Source organism: Rutidosis leptorrhynchoides, chromosome 10 (genome assembly GCF_046630445.1).
Source record: "Rutidosis leptorrhynchoides isolate AG116_Rl617_1_P2 chromosome 10, CSIRO_AGI_Rlap_v1, whole genome shotgun sequence".
NCBI classification, from domain to species: domain Eukaryota; kingdom Viridiplantae; phylum Streptophyta; class Magnoliopsida; order Asterales; family Asteraceae; genus Rutidosis; species Rutidosis leptorrhynchoides.
Window position 1 is genome coordinate 56,831,401 of NC_092342.1, and position 16,975 is coordinate 56,848,375.

At 37.2% G+C, this 16,975-nt stretch overlaps 1 protein-coding gene across 1 annotated transcript; it reads left to right on the forward strand.

Annotated features, from left to right (window-relative positions):
* Positions 1 to 410: 410 nt before the first annotated feature.
* On the forward strand, positions 411 to 16,193 carry LOC139871594 (E3 ubiquitin-protein ligase UPL1-like). The gene is made up of 17 exons (XM_071859301.1): positions 411 to 533; positions 657 to 786; positions 2,330 to 2,425; positions 2,530 to 2,733; positions 3,195 to 9,606; positions 10,290 to 11,293; positions 11,369 to 11,659; positions 11,898 to 12,102; positions 12,215 to 12,477; positions 12,571 to 12,848; positions 12,978 to 14,043; positions 14,180 to 14,326; positions 14,428 to 14,508; positions 14,635 to 14,860; positions 14,963 to 15,102; positions 15,556 to 15,662; positions 15,826 to 16,193. Exons 2-17 carry the CDS (start codon positions 688 to 690, stop codon positions 15,926 to 15,928), a joined length of 10,722 nt encoding a protein of 3,573 aa, XP_071715402.1. The 5' UTR covers positions 411 to 533; positions 657 to 687; the 3' UTR covers positions 15,929 to 16,193.
* The last annotated feature ends 782 nt before the right edge of the window (positions 16,194 to 16,975 follow it).

Genomic DNA, 16,975 nt, shown 5'->3' on the forward strand with positions numbered 1-16,975 from the left:
ATAATAAAATAATAAAATAATAATAATAATAATAATAATAATATATAATATAATATAATATATAATATATAATATATAATATATAATATAATATATAATATAATATAATATATAATATAATATAATATATAATATAATATAATATAATATAATATAATATAATATAATATAATATAATATAATATAATATAATATAATATAATATAATATAATTAGGGTTCTTAATTATTAAGTACAATAATCGCACCAATTTTAAGTAAAGGGACTAGTTTTGTTACTTACTAGTTTTACTCACACCATACGGCATACGGACCGGAGTGCAAAAACCGCCTTCATTTTCCCCAATCCAGAGTAGAAAACAAAACAGGCTGACTAATTTTTGTTTATAAAAAGCAGCTCTCTTCTTCAATTTCAGGGTTAACCCCAAAACACACACACAAAAGAACACTTCTTTTTCATTCACACACACATATAAAACCCTAATTATTTTACTTTCATGTTTATGAATCTTTTGTTTTTCTCTGCACCACCAGGTATATATCTATATCTATATCTATATATCTATGTCTTCTTATTGTTTCTGTCGTTGATTTAATCGATTAAAAATCTTCGATTTATTTAATTATTTAATATTTAATTGTTTTTTGTTACTGCAGTTTAAAAGGAGTGTAGAGTTTGTGGAATATTATGGCCGGAACCCTAAGATCGAGCTTGCCGTCGAGGTTACGGCAGCTGTTATCCGGTGAAGGACACATCGGTCCTAATGTTAAGCTTGATTCTGAAACTGTAAGTGGCTATTGAGGTTTTGTGTGTGTATTTGGTGCTTTATAGATTTGAATTAGGGCTTAAATTGAAGTCGTTGATTAATTGATTAATGTGTAGTTACAAGTTAGGGTATTATGTGCCTTTTATTTTGTGCTTACAGCAATACAGCAATTGTAAATGTTTATGTATGCGTTTGAGTGTTAGTGAATCAATAGATTTTAGTGTTTCTAGTTTGAATTAGGGCTTAAATTGAAGTTGTTGATTAATTGTTTTGTAAAAGTTCAAGGCTTTTTGAGTAATAATATACATAATTATAAGGATTTTAGTTGTACGTAGATGTCTTGTTGGGAGGTACCGCATTTTAATGTGCTTCAAGTAAGTTTATAGCTTGTATGTGCTTTTCTTGTTTCTTTTTTATGCAATTGGATACTTGAAAGTTTAAACGGTTGTTATGTAGCATTCTTTATAATGTATGTCTTGTTCGGGGGTACCATATTGTAATGTGTCTAAAGTAAGTTTTTAGCTTGTATGTTCTTTTCTTATACCTTCTTCTGTAGTTTGATGCTTAAAAGTTTTGACCGGTTCTTTTGTACCATTCTTTGTATTGTATCTTTCTAAAGAGGGTTACTTTTGTTACACTTATGTTAATGTAATTTTATTACTTATTTTTGGTATATTCACCGTACCGTTGTGTAGCACAGTTACCAAATGGGGGCCAGAATGAAATGTAATGTGCATATAGAAAATGTTGATTTTAAGAGTGTGTTATGCAAATATTGGTATCTCAATTGACATGTGTTTTATCAGTTCAGAACTATATAATTAGAAAGTGGGAAGTGATCACTTTTTTCGTTCATTCTTTTATACATATAGGTAAAGGTAATAGGTGGATCATAATGGGGTACTTAATGAATATAAGAATATATACATATCAGGATCATGTTCAATTGTTGCAATGCTCAAATTGTATTTTTCAGTGAAGGTTTGTCAAATTGACACCTAGAGAAAGTTCAATATTTGGTGTAGACACAATGTTGGTAGAAAATATCAAAAGAATGATACATTTATTATATAATTAGGCACATGATAGAGCATATATTATAACTGAAAGGTGTGTGGCATTATAAGTCGGGTACTAGTCGGATGGGTACACAACTTTAACTAGTATATGACCTATTTTGACCTAATAAATTTGTTTTTGAATTATAAAATATAGCTTGCCTAGTCGGGGAGTAGTTGGCCTAGTAGAAGGACTTTTATAACCATGATCAATATATCTTGTGATAACGTTTTAGCCACATTATGTTCTTTTATCTGATAATGGCGTGATATAACCTATTTATGCTTGTATCACAATTGACATTACTTGAACTTTATGTAAGTTTGTTTCTAGTAAGGGTAAAGTCATGATTTATAATATAGTGAATTGGTTAAGGAAAGCTATAAATATTGGTAAAAGTTGAGTGATATAGAGAAAAAGCATGAGCCCTTGTTTTAACGCATAAAAAGTGGATCTTAGAAGAATTACTAATTTGCTTTTGTTTTTCTCTAATTTTTTTTGCAGCCCCCAAAAGTGAAGGCCTTCATTGACAAGGTGATTCAATGCCCATTACAAGACTTAGCAATTCCTCTGTCAGGCTTTCATTGGGAGTACAACAAGGTGACAAGATCATACTCTACATCTTTTTTTGACTTATATTACTATACATATAAAATATAAATATAGATAACCTAATTTACTTAACTTTTGCCTTCGTTTTTCAGGGAAATTTTCATCATTGGAGGCCGCTGTTTTTGCATTTTGATACCTACTTCAAGACATACTTGTCTAGCAGGAAGGATCTTCTTTTAGTAGATACCTTAGAAGATGATACTCCTTTTCCTAAACAATCTGTTCTCCAGATATTGCGTGTGATGCAAATCGTTTTAGAGAATTGTCACAACAAAAGTTCCTTTGATGGTTTAGAGGTATGATGAGTAATTGTTAAATTTTTTCTTGAATGATCAGTAGAAGCGGTTAATTTTACATACTATTATATGAATGCGCTGTGAGGTTATGTTTGATCATTAAAGGGTGAAATAAGGCAGGTTAGTGAAAAAGAGCTGGTCCATGGGCCAAATTTGTCAAACTACTTGAAAGATAAAACTTTTTTTAATGCATACAATCTTCTAATGTGTTTTATCCAAATTAGGTTAGATTATTATTGCAATAGTACTCTTTATCTATATATGATTAGTGCACTAATTAACTATTAGCTATTTAACTATATAATATTTGTTTGAAATGAAAATATCTGTGGGTCAACCCAACACAACCAGTTCTGTTGTGCGTAGGTATCAAAAAAGGACCTGCCTATATGTGTGACATTTACTAAACCTGCTCCTGTTGTATATACATATTAACTGAAGTTAATTTTTTTTCTTTCCAGCATTTCAAGCTCTTGCTTGCATCAACAGACCCTGAGATTCTCATTGCAACGTTGGAGACTCTTTCAGCGTTAGTGAAAATAAGTCCCTCGAAACTTCACGCAAGTGGAAAATTAGTAGGATGCGGTTCAATAAACAATTGCCTTTTGTCATTAGCACAGGGATGGGGTAGCAAAGAAGAGGGTTTGGGCTTGTATTCATGTGTTATGTTAAACGAAAGAACCCAAGATGAAGGTCTAAGCTTATTCCCACCTGATGTACAAACAGAAGCCGACAATTCTCAAAACCGTGTTGGTTCTACCCTCTATTTTGAGTTGCACGGTACAAATCCCCAAAGCACAAGTGTTATACAGATTCCTGATCTACACTTGCATACGGAGGATGATTTGACTTTGATGAAGTCATTGGTTGACCAGTATAGTGTACCTCCTGAGCATAGGTTCTCGTTGCTGACAAGAATTCGATATGCTCACGCCTTTCGATCATCTAGAATTTGCAGGATGTATAGCAAGATCTGCTTACTTTCTTTCATTGTTCTTGTTCAATCAAGTGATGCTCATGATGAACTCGTGTCTTTTTTTGCTAATGAGCCAGAATACACTAATGAGTTAATCAGACTAGTGAAATCTGAAGAGATACCTGGAACAATTCGTACTCTTGCAATGCATGCTCTTGGATCTCAACTAGCTGCATATTCATCGTCACATGAGAGGGCAAGGGTTTTAAGTGGGTCAAGCATTAGCTTTGCTGGTGGAAATCGCATGATACTTCTCAATGTTTTGCAAAGGGCAATTTCGTCTTTAAACAGCTCCAGCGACCCATCGTCTGTTGCATTTGTTGAAGCACTTCTCCAATTCTATTTACTTCATGTCATATCTACATCAAGTTCTGGGAGTGTAATACGGGGATCAGGAATGGTTCCTACTTTTTTACCCCTTTTAGAAGATTCTGATTCTTCACACATGCATCTTGTATGCTTAGCTGTGAAGACACTGCAAAAGCTCATGGACTACAGCAATTCAGCTGTAACTCTTTTTAAGGACTTGGGAGGAGTTGACCTTTTGACTAACAGACTGCAGATAGAAGTGGTCAGGGTGATTGGTTCAGATATAGGAGATGACAGCTCAATGAGCATCGGGGAGTCTTCAAACTCAAACCCTAATGTTGATCGGCTTTATTCCCAGAAACGGCTCATTAGGGTTCTGTTGAAGGCACTTGGTTCTGCTACTTATGCTCCAGCTAATTCGACCCGTCCCCAGGGGGCCCACGATGCTTCTTTGCCCACCACACTAATTATGATCTTTGAAAATATGAATAAATTTGGAGGGGACATATATTCAGCTGCTGTTACTGTTATGAGTGAAATGATACATAAAGATCCCACTTGTTATGCTTCATTAGATGAATTGGGTCTTCCTGACGCTTTTCTAGCATCGGTTAAAGCGGGGGTTCTTCCATCTTCAAAGGCTCTTACGTGTGTTCCTAATGGTATTGGTGCTATTTGTCTCAATACAAAGGGATTGGAAACAGTTAAAGAAACTTCAGCATTAAGTTTTCTGTTCGATGTTTTCACTGATAAGAAATATGTAATACCGATGAATGATGGAATAGTGCCGTTGGCGAATGCTGTTGAGGAGCTTTTACGTCATGTAGCTTCATTAAGAGGTACTGGTGTAGATTTGATTGTTAAGATTGTTAAGGAAATTGCTTCAATAGAGGACGGTAAGGGTAAAATGGGAAAAGTTGTAGATGGTAGTGCTATGGAGATGGATACTGAAGATAAAGAAAATGTAGGCCCGTGCCTAGTTGCTAGTACAGAATCAGGTTCAGAAGGAATCGGTGATGACCAGTATATTCAATTATGCATCTTTCATGTGATGGTGTTAGTTCACCGAACAATGGAGAATGCTGAAACGTGTCGAATGTTTGTTGAAAAGGAAGGAATTGAAGCTTTGTTGAAGCTTTTGTTAAGACCAAGTATAACTCAGTCATCAGAAGGGATGTCTATTGCTTTGCATAGCACCATGGTTTTCAAAAGCTTTACTCAACATCACTCAGCTCCTTTAGCACGCGCCTTTTGCTCTGCTCTTCGGGGTTATCTGCAGTCAACTAAGGGTGGGTTTGATACTCTTTCAGGCTCGTTTCTTCTAGACCCAAAAGCTACCCCAAATTCTGGGCTCTTTTCTTCACTTTTTCTTGTGGAATTCCTTTTGTTTCTTGCTGCCTCGAAAGACAATCGTTGGGTTACTGCATTGCTGCAAGAATTTGGTAATGATAGCAAGGATGTTTTGGTTTCTATTGGAGACACTCATCGTCAAATTCTATGGCAGATTGCATTACTTGAAGATGCTAAGTTTCAAACTGAGGAAGACAATGGTGGTTCTGGTTCAGGTTCTGGTTCTACTGACGAGTCCCGCCAATTGGAGCCTAGTTCATCAGAATCTGAGGATCAAAGATTAAATTCGTTTAGGCAGTTTCTTGATCCGCTAATGAGAAGAAGGATGTCAGGATGGAGTTTTGAATCACAGTTTTTTGATCTAGTTACTTTATATCGTGATCTCACTAATACATCTGGTCTTCCACAGCATCTTGGCGGTGGCGGTAGCCACCGATCACTGCCACCTGGCACATCAGAGGGTGTTAGCGGTGGTACTTCTTCAGAAACAGATAAACAAAGGTCATACTATTCATCTTGTTGTGATATGATGAGGTCACTCTCTTCACATATTACACACTTGTTTCAAGAGCTAGGCAAAGCGATGTTGCTTCCATCTAGAAGAAGAGATGACGTGGTAACGGTTACTCCCGCTTCTAAATCAGTCGCGTCCACTTTTGCTGACATCACATTGGCTCATATGAAGTTTGAAGGTGATGTAAGCGTATCTGGATCTGCTCCATCATGGTCACCCAAGTGTCGGTATTTGGGAAAGGTTATAGATTTTATCGATGGGATTCTACTAGAAAAACCTGACACCTGCAACCCTGTTTTGTTAAATTGTTTATACGGTCGTGGTGTCATTCATTTAGTTTTGACCACCTTTGAAGCTACTAGCGATCTGTTATTTACAGTCAACAGGATTCCTGCATCTCCAATGGAGACGGATGAACGAGATCCAAAAGCCGAGTCAGCAGAAATTGTGCGTTCGTGGATAGATGGGCCGTTAGCCAGCTACGGTAAACTTATGGATCATCTAGTGACATCATCTTTTATTTTGTCCCTGTTCACAAAACATTTTCTTACACAACCACTTATTACCGGTGACACCGTGTTTCCACGTGATGCTGAGGTTTTTGTCAAGGTTCTTCAATCTATGATTTTGAAAGTGGTGCTTCCCGTTTGGACTCACCCGCAGTTCACAGACTGTAGTGACGATTTCATTGCTGTTGTAATATCTATAATTCGTCATGTTTTTTCTGGTGTTGAAGTGAGAAATGTAACCGGTTCTGGATCAAGGCCCATTGGGCCACCTCCAAATGAAACGACTATATCCACAATTGTAGAAATGGGGTTTACTAGAGCTCGGGCTGAGGAGGCGTTAAGACAAGTGGGAACAAATAGTGTTGAATTAGCAATGGAGTGGCTGTTTTCACATCCAGAGGAAGTTCAAGAAGAAGATGATGAACTTGCTCGTGCACTTGCAATGTCTCTTGGTAATTCTGGAACCGATGCGAATGATGATACGGTGACAACAGAAAGTAGTGAACCAATTGAAGAGGAAACCGTGCAGTTACCACCTGTTGATGACTTGTTGTCTACGTGTAAGAAGCTTCTAGAAATGAAAAATTCTTTAACTTTTCCAGTTCGGGATCTTCTATCAATGATATGTTCTCAAGATGATGGTCGATACAGATCAGATGTTATAATGTTCATCCTTGAACAAGTGAAGCTTTGCAGTTCTGATTCTTATGGTGGAAAAGATAATATGCTATCCTCTCTCTTTCACGTTCTTGCATTGATTCTTAACGAGGATAAAGATGCACGAGACGTTGCATCCAAAAATGGCTTGGTCAAAGTTGCAGCAGATCTCTTATCAAATTGGAACTCTAGTGAACGTGATAGTGGGACATTGCTTGTTCCCAAATGGGTGACATCAGCTTTTCTTGCTGTTGATCGGCTTTCTCAGGTTGACCAAAAGTTAAATCCTGATATTTTGGAGCTGTTAAAGAAAGATGATGTCAGCGACCATAATAATTCCTTAATAATAGATGAGGAAAAGCAAACGAATTTGGGATTATCATCAAAACTTATTGATGTTGCAGACCAAAAGAGATTTATTGAAATATGTTGTGGCTTTTTGATTAAACCACTACCTGCTGAAACAGTCCATGCTATTCTACAGCTATGTTCAACACTTACAAGAACTCATTCTGTTGCTGTTAGTTTTCTAGAAGCTGGTGGTTTGCCTTCACTGCTATCTTTGCCTACAAGTAGCCTATTTGTTGGGTTCGATAACGTTGCAGCCACGATTATTCGTCATATTCTAGAAGATCCACAAACTCTCCAACAAGCAATGGAAAGTGAAATTAAGCATAGTGTTGTTGCAGGTGGCAGTAGACAAGCAAATGGAAGGCTCACACCTCGTAACTTTCTGTTGAATATGAGTTCTGTTCTTTCTCGAGATCCCGTGATCTTTATGCGGGCTGCAAAAGCAGTGTGCCAAATTGAAATGCATGGCGACAGACCGTTTATCGTCTTGCTAAAAGATCGCGAAAAAGATAAATCTAAAGACAAGGAGGAAAAAGATAAACCGCATGCTACAACTGATGGTAAGCTCAGCATAGGTAATAACACCAAACTTTCTGATGCAAATACCAAGAATGCTAAGGTTCACCGTAAGCCGCCTTCAAGTTTTACCACTGTAATCGAGCTGCTTTTGGAGTCTGTAATTACTTTTGTACCCCCGTCAGAAGAGAAGGAAGGGACGAGCTCTTCGGTAACAGATATGGAAGTTGATGTTAATTTGGGCAAGGGTAAAGGGAAAGCTATCGCATCAGCATCTGAAGAGAATGAAGAAAATGGTCAGGAATCATCTGCATTATTGGCTAAAGTTGTATTCATTTTGAAGCTGTTAAAGGAGATTCTGTTGATGTATGGTTCGTCTGTTCATGTTCTGCTACGAAAAGATGCTGAGCTTAGTGGAATATTCCATCACATTCTTTGTAATTTTCTTCCTCATTTAAGAAGCTCTAAACGTGAAAAGAAGGATGCTGACTGGAGGCACAAACTAGCAGGTCGGGCTAGCCAGTTCTTGGTGGCTTCATGTGTGCGTTCTTCAGAGGCAAGAAGGAGAATTTTTGGAGAAATCAATAACGCATTTACTGATTTTGTTGATAATTCTGAGGTTAATCGGCCACCTGGAAATGATATTCAAGCTTTTGTTGATCTACTTGGGGATGTAATGGCTGCTCGTTCGCCTACAGGCGCCTCGATTTCTGGAGAAGCTTCAGTTACCTTTATAGATGTCGGATTGGTTAAGTCGCTTACAAGAACCCTGCAAATGTTGGACTTGGATCATGCCGACTCGCTAAAGATTGTACCAGGTCTTGTAAAGGTTCTGGAATTGGTGACTAAGGAACATGTTCATGCTGCTGAGGCTAACTCTGCAAAAGCTGATAGTTTAACAAAACCTTTTGATCATGTTGACCAAGGAAGAACTGAGAATACTGGTGATGTATCTAGGTCAACCGAAACCGCATCTTTACCTAATGCAAATTCTGCACCTACCGAAGCTGGTATCGAGTCTTTTAGCACTGTACAGACGTATGGTGGATCTGAGGCTGTTACAGATGATATGGAGCATGATCAGGATATTGATGGAGGTTCTAATCCGCCTAGTGAAGATGATTATATGCACGAAACTTCTGAGGAAACACGTGGTATCGAAAACGGTCTTGGTTCAGTTGGAATAAGATTTGAAATCCAACCTGATACTCATGAGAGCCTTGATGAAGATGATGAGGATATGTCAGGTGATGGAGGAGATGATGTTGATGAAGATGATGATGGGGATGATGATGGAAATAATGATCTGGAAGAAGATGAAGTTCATCATATGCCACATCCTGACACTGATCAAGATGATCATGAAATTGAAGACGAGTTTGATGAGGATATGATCGAAGAAGAAGAAGATGAAGATGACGAGGATGATGATGGTGGAGTTATATTAAGACTGGGTGAGGGAATGAATGGGATAAATGTGTTGGATCATATAGAGGTATTTGGTAGAGACCAAAGTTTTAATAATGATACTCTTCATGTGATGCCCGTTGAAGTCTTCGGTTCCAGACGACAAGGTCGCACTACATCTATCTATAATCTTTTGGGGAGATCAGGTGACAGTTCTGCTTCGACTCAGCATCCACTTCTAATGGAGCCTTCTTCCTCGCGCGCAATTTCTTCTCGACCAACAGGTACATCTATCATACATATTATAAACCTTTTCTTTATTCAGTTAATTTTTTTAGCTATATCTCTGCTGCATTGTTGTGGTTGGCATGTTTGTATATCTGTCTCTAGATGTGGTAAAAATTGTAGCTGGAAGGTTGGTTAATAGGTCACAATCGTTTGCCCGAAAAATCCTAGTTTTTTGATATGGTTGAAAACAGGGATGGCCGGGGTGGGTTGACCCAAAGCTTCATTTGTAAGTTTTCAATTTCTTTAATGAAAGATATACTTGAGAAATATGGTTACAAACTTTATCTATTAAAAATCTTACTCTTTGAATAGTATGATTTCATTGGTTTTTTTGAATAACCATCACTAAGAGCCTATTGGTTGGGGTCCTGAAATCTTGCAAGAGGTGCCGGGGTTAAATTTTATGGTGGCTGGCTAAGGGTTTGGATACGGTTACAACTTAATCTGGTAAGGCCACGCACACATGAGGAAAGATACTTGTTCTCCCGGATAAAACCCGAATAGGGAAAACCTTATCACTTTTTGAATAAAAATCACCGTGTCAACTTTAGTCTGTATTTTCTACTATTTTGTATAACATCTTGTTTACCCGTTAAAAGCCAACTCAGATTGGCTTCTGTGTTATATATCGACTTCCTCATCTGTCATTATTGACTTCTTTGTTGTATTGTCCTCCCAGATAATTCTCGTGAGGGTCACATTGAAAGAAATTTGGAATCATCATCGTCACGATTGAATTCAATTTTCCGGTCTTTGAGAAATGGTCGTCATGGACAGCAAGGAAACAGGCTTAACATGTGGACTGATGATGCACAAAGTGGTGGATCTAATACATCAAGCATTCCTTTAGGTCTTGAAGATCTGTTGGTTTCTCATCTGAGCCCTCCAATCACCGAAAAAAACTCCGATCAAGAAAAAATGGAGGGTCAATCGAATAACGAGCTTGGTCAATCCCAAGAATCAGCTGGAATGGTACCTGAAACCACTGCTGACAACAATGGTCCTGATGTTCAAATTGCCTCGCGAGATTCTGGAAGCAATAATGCGGATGCACCCATTGGTCAACCTCTATCTGTTGATATGCAGTTTGACCAAAATGATAGTGTTTCCCGGGATGCTGAAGCTGTTAGCCAAGAAAGTAGCGAAAGTGGGGCCACATTAGGTGAAAGCCTTAGAAGCCTTGATGTTGAAATTGGAAGTGCTGATGGTCATGATGATGCGAGCGAGAGGCAAGGTGCAAGGAGAGTAAACGTACCACTCAACACTGCATCATTAACAGCGAGAGATGCATCTCTTCATAGTGTAACCGAGGTTTCAGAGAATCCTAGTCAAGAGCCAGACCAAAGTGACCCTGGTCAGGATGCTAACCGTGATGGTCCAGCCGGCACCGGTTCCGCACCAATTGACCCAGCTTTTCTGGATGCTCTTCCTGAGGAGTTACGGGCTGAGGTGCTTTCGGGTAGACAGGGCCCTCCGGCTCAGCCTGCTGCCAACACTGAACCACAAAATGATGGAGACATAGACCCCGAGTTTCTAGCTGCACTCCCCCCTGACATCCGGGCTGAAGTTCTAGCACAACAGCAGGCTCAAGGGGCCCACCGGGCACAAGAATTGGAAGGTCAACCTGTGGAAATGGATACCGTATCAATAATTGCTACGTTCCCAACTGAATTACGGGAAGAGGTATAATTCTAATATCTTATACAGTAATTCTTTTTTACTGATGTTGCATGAGTAAATTGTGTACATATATTTCAGGTTCTTTTAACATCCTCTGATGCGGTTCTTGCTAATCTTACACCTGCTCTTGTTGCGGAGGCAAATATGTTGCGGGAACGGTTTGCTCGTAGGTACAATCGGAACCTTTTTGGTATGTTTCCTAGGAGTAGGCGGGGTGAATCTTCTAGAAGAGGCGAAGGAATTGGATCTAGCATTGGTGGGATTGTTACTCGTAGGTCAAGTGGAAGTAAGCCTGTTGAAACCGATGGAGTTCCTTTGGTAGACAAAGAAGATCTCAAAGCCATGGTTCGGTTGCTTCGTATTGTCCAGGTGATAATTTGTCATATTGGATGTTATAGATGGCCATTTTGACCCGTTTACCTAGATATGGGTTGATTTGAGTAATATTTTATACTATTTAACAGCTCAAAAGGATTGAGCTATATGATTTAACTAGCATGGATATGGTTCACACACATTTTATGCCAATCCGTAATACTTCTAAAATTGCTTTATTATTAAATCCATTTGTTCACTAATAATGATGTTTTGTGTTTTATTTGTACAGCCGTTATACAAACCTCATCTCCAGAGACTGCTGTTGAATTTATGTGCTCATTTTGAAACGCGTTCATCTGTAGTGAAAATATTAATGGATCTGCTGATGCTTGACACAAGAAAACCTGAGGCTACTTTGAGTACTTCTGAACCATCATACAGACTTTATGCTTGCCAGAGCCATGTCATGTATTCTCGTCCTCAATGTTTTGATGGTGAGAATCCTAGTATTAATGTGATTGTAAATGTTATTGTCTGCATATCAATTCTGTTAGAGCTAAATTAATAATTTATTTATTCATTTATTTTTTATTTATTTTATGTTAGGTGTACCTCCATTGGTCTCACGGCGTGTTCTAGAAACTTTGACATATTTGGCTAGGAACCATACATTTGTTGCAAAACTTCTGCTCCAGTTTAGGTTTTCTCCGGTGGAGTCGGAGAGTCTTAATCAGTCTCGTGGAAAAGCCATTATGGTTATTCAAGATAACGAAACTGGAAAACAACAAGAAGATTTATTAGCCATAACAATGCTCTTAAGTCTCTTAAACCAGCCACTTTATTTGAGAAGTATTGCACATCTAGAGCAGGTAGAATTCAAAAGTATCTTCTATATTTTTATCCATCTGTCTTCAAAAAGTGGCAACTTTTCGATATTTATGCTTGCTTTTTGCGCATTTCAGCTGCTGAACTTGTTAGACGTGATCATTGATAATGCTGAAAGCAAGCAAACTCCTGATGAACGTGGGGTATCTGTTACCGAAGAATCTCCTGCTGAAATGTCCGCTTCAGATGCTAATGTTGGTAGCACCGATGGTTCGGATACCAAATTAGTCAAAGCAGATAATGCCTCTAAACCCTCATCTTCTGGCGCTAATGATGAATGCGACTCACGCACCATTTTACTGAACTTGCCACAGACAGAACTACGTCTTCTCTGTTCACTGCTTGCACGTGAAAGGTATGTAATAGTTGTTTCAGTTGACCTTTCTAATCTTGCATATATATGTCTCAGTCTTTGTATGTAAACGTTTTAATGCAAACTTACACCTATATAATGTTTTTTTCTTTAATATCTACATTCTTGTAGTTTGTCGGATAATGCATATGCTCTTGTGGCCGAAGTATTAAAGAAATTGGTGACCATCGCACCCCGTCACTGTCATTTATTCATTACAGAGCTAGCTGGCGCTATGAAGAACCTTACAACGTCAGCCATGGATGAATTGCATAGGTTTAGTGAAATCGACAAGGCACTTATTACTACCACTGCTTCAGATGGAGCAGCAATCTTAAGGGTTATACAAGCACTAAGCTTACTTGTTACCTCACTTAATCCCGAAAAAGAACAAACACTTCCCGAAAACGATCAATCAAATACCCTTGCTCTTGTTGGTGACATAAATTCCGCTTTAGAACCATTGTGGACAGAATTAAGTACGTGTATAAGCAAAATCGAGAACTATTCTGACATGTCACCTGATGTATCTGATTCGTCAAGGCCATCTGGTGCAATGCCTCCACTGCCAGCTGGCACTCAGAACATCTTACCGTACATAGAATCTTTCTTCGTTATGTGTGAGAAGTTGCACCCGGCGAATCTAGGAGGAACACAAGAGTTTGGTGCTAACGTTGATGACGCCACTACTTCTGGGCCCACAGGAAAAATTGATGAAAAACACGTAGTGTTTGTGAAGTTTTCAGAAAAGCATAGGAAATTACTCAATGCTTTTATACGACAAAACCCTGGATTGCTTGAAAAGTCGTTCTCTCTTATGCTTAAGGTCCCACGGTTTATTGATTTTGACAACAAGCGGTCTCATTTTAGATCTAAAATTAAGCATCAACATGATCATCATCATAGTCCTTTGAGGATCTCTGTAAGACGAGCATATATACTTGAAGATTCGTATAATCAATTGAGAATGAGATCCACTCAAGATTTAAAGGGTAGGTTGACCGTTCATTTCCAAGGGGAAGAAGGTATTGATGCAGGTGGACTTACAAGGGAATGGTATCAGCTTTTATCAAGGGTTATTTTTGATAAAGGAGCTCTGCTTTTTACAACTGTTGGCAACGATTCGACATTTCAGCCAAATCCGAATTCTGTTTATCAAACAGAACACCTTTCGTACTTCAAGTTTGTTGGAAGAGTGGTAAGTAGCTTCACTTTTTGTGAAGGTGGCAAAATGGATCCATTTATGAGTATATGGGCTGAGATTGCCACCTTCGCTTTGTATCCTGAGATCCAGAATTGTGTTATGTTCTAACTTGAGATTAATTGTAATATAGGTTGGGAAGGCACTATTTGATGGTCAGTTGCTTGACGTTCATTTCACAAGATCGTTTTACAAGCACATCCTTGGTGTAAAAGTGACGTACCATGATATTGAAGCGATCGACCCGGGTTATTTTAAGAACCTGAAGTGGATGCTTGAGGTATGTTCAAGTGATACCTGAATAGTTTCTGGTGAAGTTAATGTAGTTATTTTGATTACTGTTTGAGCTAATTTCATTGTCTGTTTGTAACTCTTTTGCAGAATGATATCAGTGATATTCTCGATCTAACATTTAGTATTGATGCTGATGAAGAGAAAATGATATTATGTGAACGATCAGAGGTATAGATTATATATTTCAACTCTCAGTTTTGTAACTAATTGTACTCATGATGTTTGAATGCTACATTTAAATTAAAAAAATTTAAATTAAAAAAATTTAAATTATGATTATTACAATCTATCTAGGTTACCGACTATGAACTGATTCCCGGTGGAAGAAATATTCGAGTGACAGAGGAAAACAAACATAAATACGTGGATCTAATTGCTGAACATCGGTTAACGACTGCCATACGCCCTCAAATAAACGCTTTCTTGGAAGGGTTTAATGAATTGGTTTCACGTGATTTAATATCTATCTTTCATGACAAGGAATTAGAATTGTTGATCAGTGGACTTCCAGATATCGACTGTGAGTTTTGACAACATTTTTCTCATTCTCATTGAAAGTGTTGTTATTTTTCTTTTTTCTCAAATTTAAATTTAATTAATGTGCATATATATGTAATTTCAGTGGATGACATGAAAGCGAATACAGAGTACTCCGGTTATAGTCCTGCATCTCCTGTTATCCAGTGGTTCTGGGAGGTTGCTCAAGGCTTCAGCAAAGAAGATAAAGCTCGGTTGTTGCAATTTGTTACCGGTACCTCAAAGGTAACTTGTTTTATGTCAAAATTATTTCCTCTTACATAATCTGGCATATAAATAAATATAAAATTCAGTCTTATGACCACTGTTGTAAAAACGCTTATTACTCCCGATTAATCCCTGATCACTCCTTTTAAAGAACAAACCTATTCAATTCTTCAAAACCGTTTAATTAATCTGTCAACGTCGGTAATAGGTCAAAATTGGATTTATTGGTCAAAGTCAAAATTGGTCAACATTTTAATTGAATTTAAACTTAGAATTATAGAGTTTTTGAATAAATGAACGATCATGTTTATGTTTTACAATTATGTTAAAGTTGATGTGTAAGTTATTTTTTTCTATATTTACACATTTTTGAAATTTTTATTTAAAATGTATAAAATGTCCAATCCGATTCATCCAAGTAGGGATTTTTTGCTACCTTGCTTATGACTGGTTATGTACATTTTATTGCAGGTGCCATTAGAAGGATTCAGCGCTTTGCAAGGCATCTCTGGATCTCAAAAGTTTCAGATTCACAAAGCGTACGGAAGACCCGACCATCTGCCCTCAGCTCACACATGGTAATGTTTCAGTTCCGACTGTTGACTATGTTGAATACCTCAAGTTTACATTGACCATACTTTATAAAACTTATGATAATAAATTTATATTTTATTTTATGGTAAGGACTACATCATATATTAATATTAATATAAATTTAATTTTAATTGTTTCTGGATGCAGTTTCAATCAGTTAGATTTACCAGAGTATCCTTCAAAGGAGAATCTGGAGGAGAGACTGCTGCTTGCAATTCATGAAGCTAATGAAGGCTTTGGTTTTGGTTAAAAGAAACATGAAGGTATCGAGTGTAGATAAATATTTATCATGTCGAAAACCAAACCTTGATCCGTTACAAGAAGATTTCAGCAGAGATACATGTGTTGATATACTGTACAGTTTCAGTTTGTCAAAATTGAACTTTGAAGTTTTCCTTTTTTTCTTTCTTTCTAAATTAATTTAGAAGTTGGATTCCTTTCATGCAATTGTACATTGGAACAGTTTATTGACTGTTTTACTTATTATTGCATATTAGTAATTTAAGAGATATATTTGGATCATTTCCAATTGTTTTTTCCAAATTGATTTTCATGATTATTCTCAATACCGTAGACCCATTGGAACTAAAACATGGAGATGCACTTTTTTGTTGAGAAGATAAGTTCTACAAACCTAGCGGAAAGGTCTACGCAGCCTAATCTGTCACTTAAATTTGAAAATCGTCTTGAGATTGTGCGTTTGAAAAAATTCACTGTTAGAAAAATTATACTTCCTTTGTCTCATTTAAAGTGTTCACATTACAATTTTTATACGCCTCATTTCAAGTGTCCATTTTGTATTTCAACCAATTAGAAGCGGTTACCGTGGAGAGAAACAAATATTTTGTTTTCGTGTGATCTTTTAAACTGTGACACTTATCGTAGGGAGTATAAAATTACATCTCATTTTATTATTTTAGACATAACATCAAAGATAGTTTATGTGGTTGTAACAAAAATCATTGTTATTTCTTGTATTTTTTTTTTCCCATTACTAATAGTTCATGTGGTTTGCAATCATCGTAATCATAATCAATGCTCTCTGATTTTACCACAAATGACTGGTACATGACCTGATTAACGAGGAGATTCAGCGTTCGTTAGTGAGAGTGACTATTCTTGATTAAAATGCAAATCACAAGGATTATCAGTGATGAAAAAAAAGTACAATGAGTAGTAGTGATTTTTGTTATACACCTCATGAACTATCTTTGATGTTATATTATTATTTTAACTCCTCATCATTATACATGATATAGAAATTAGAAAGGTTAGTAAAGATATGCTTAAAAGTATT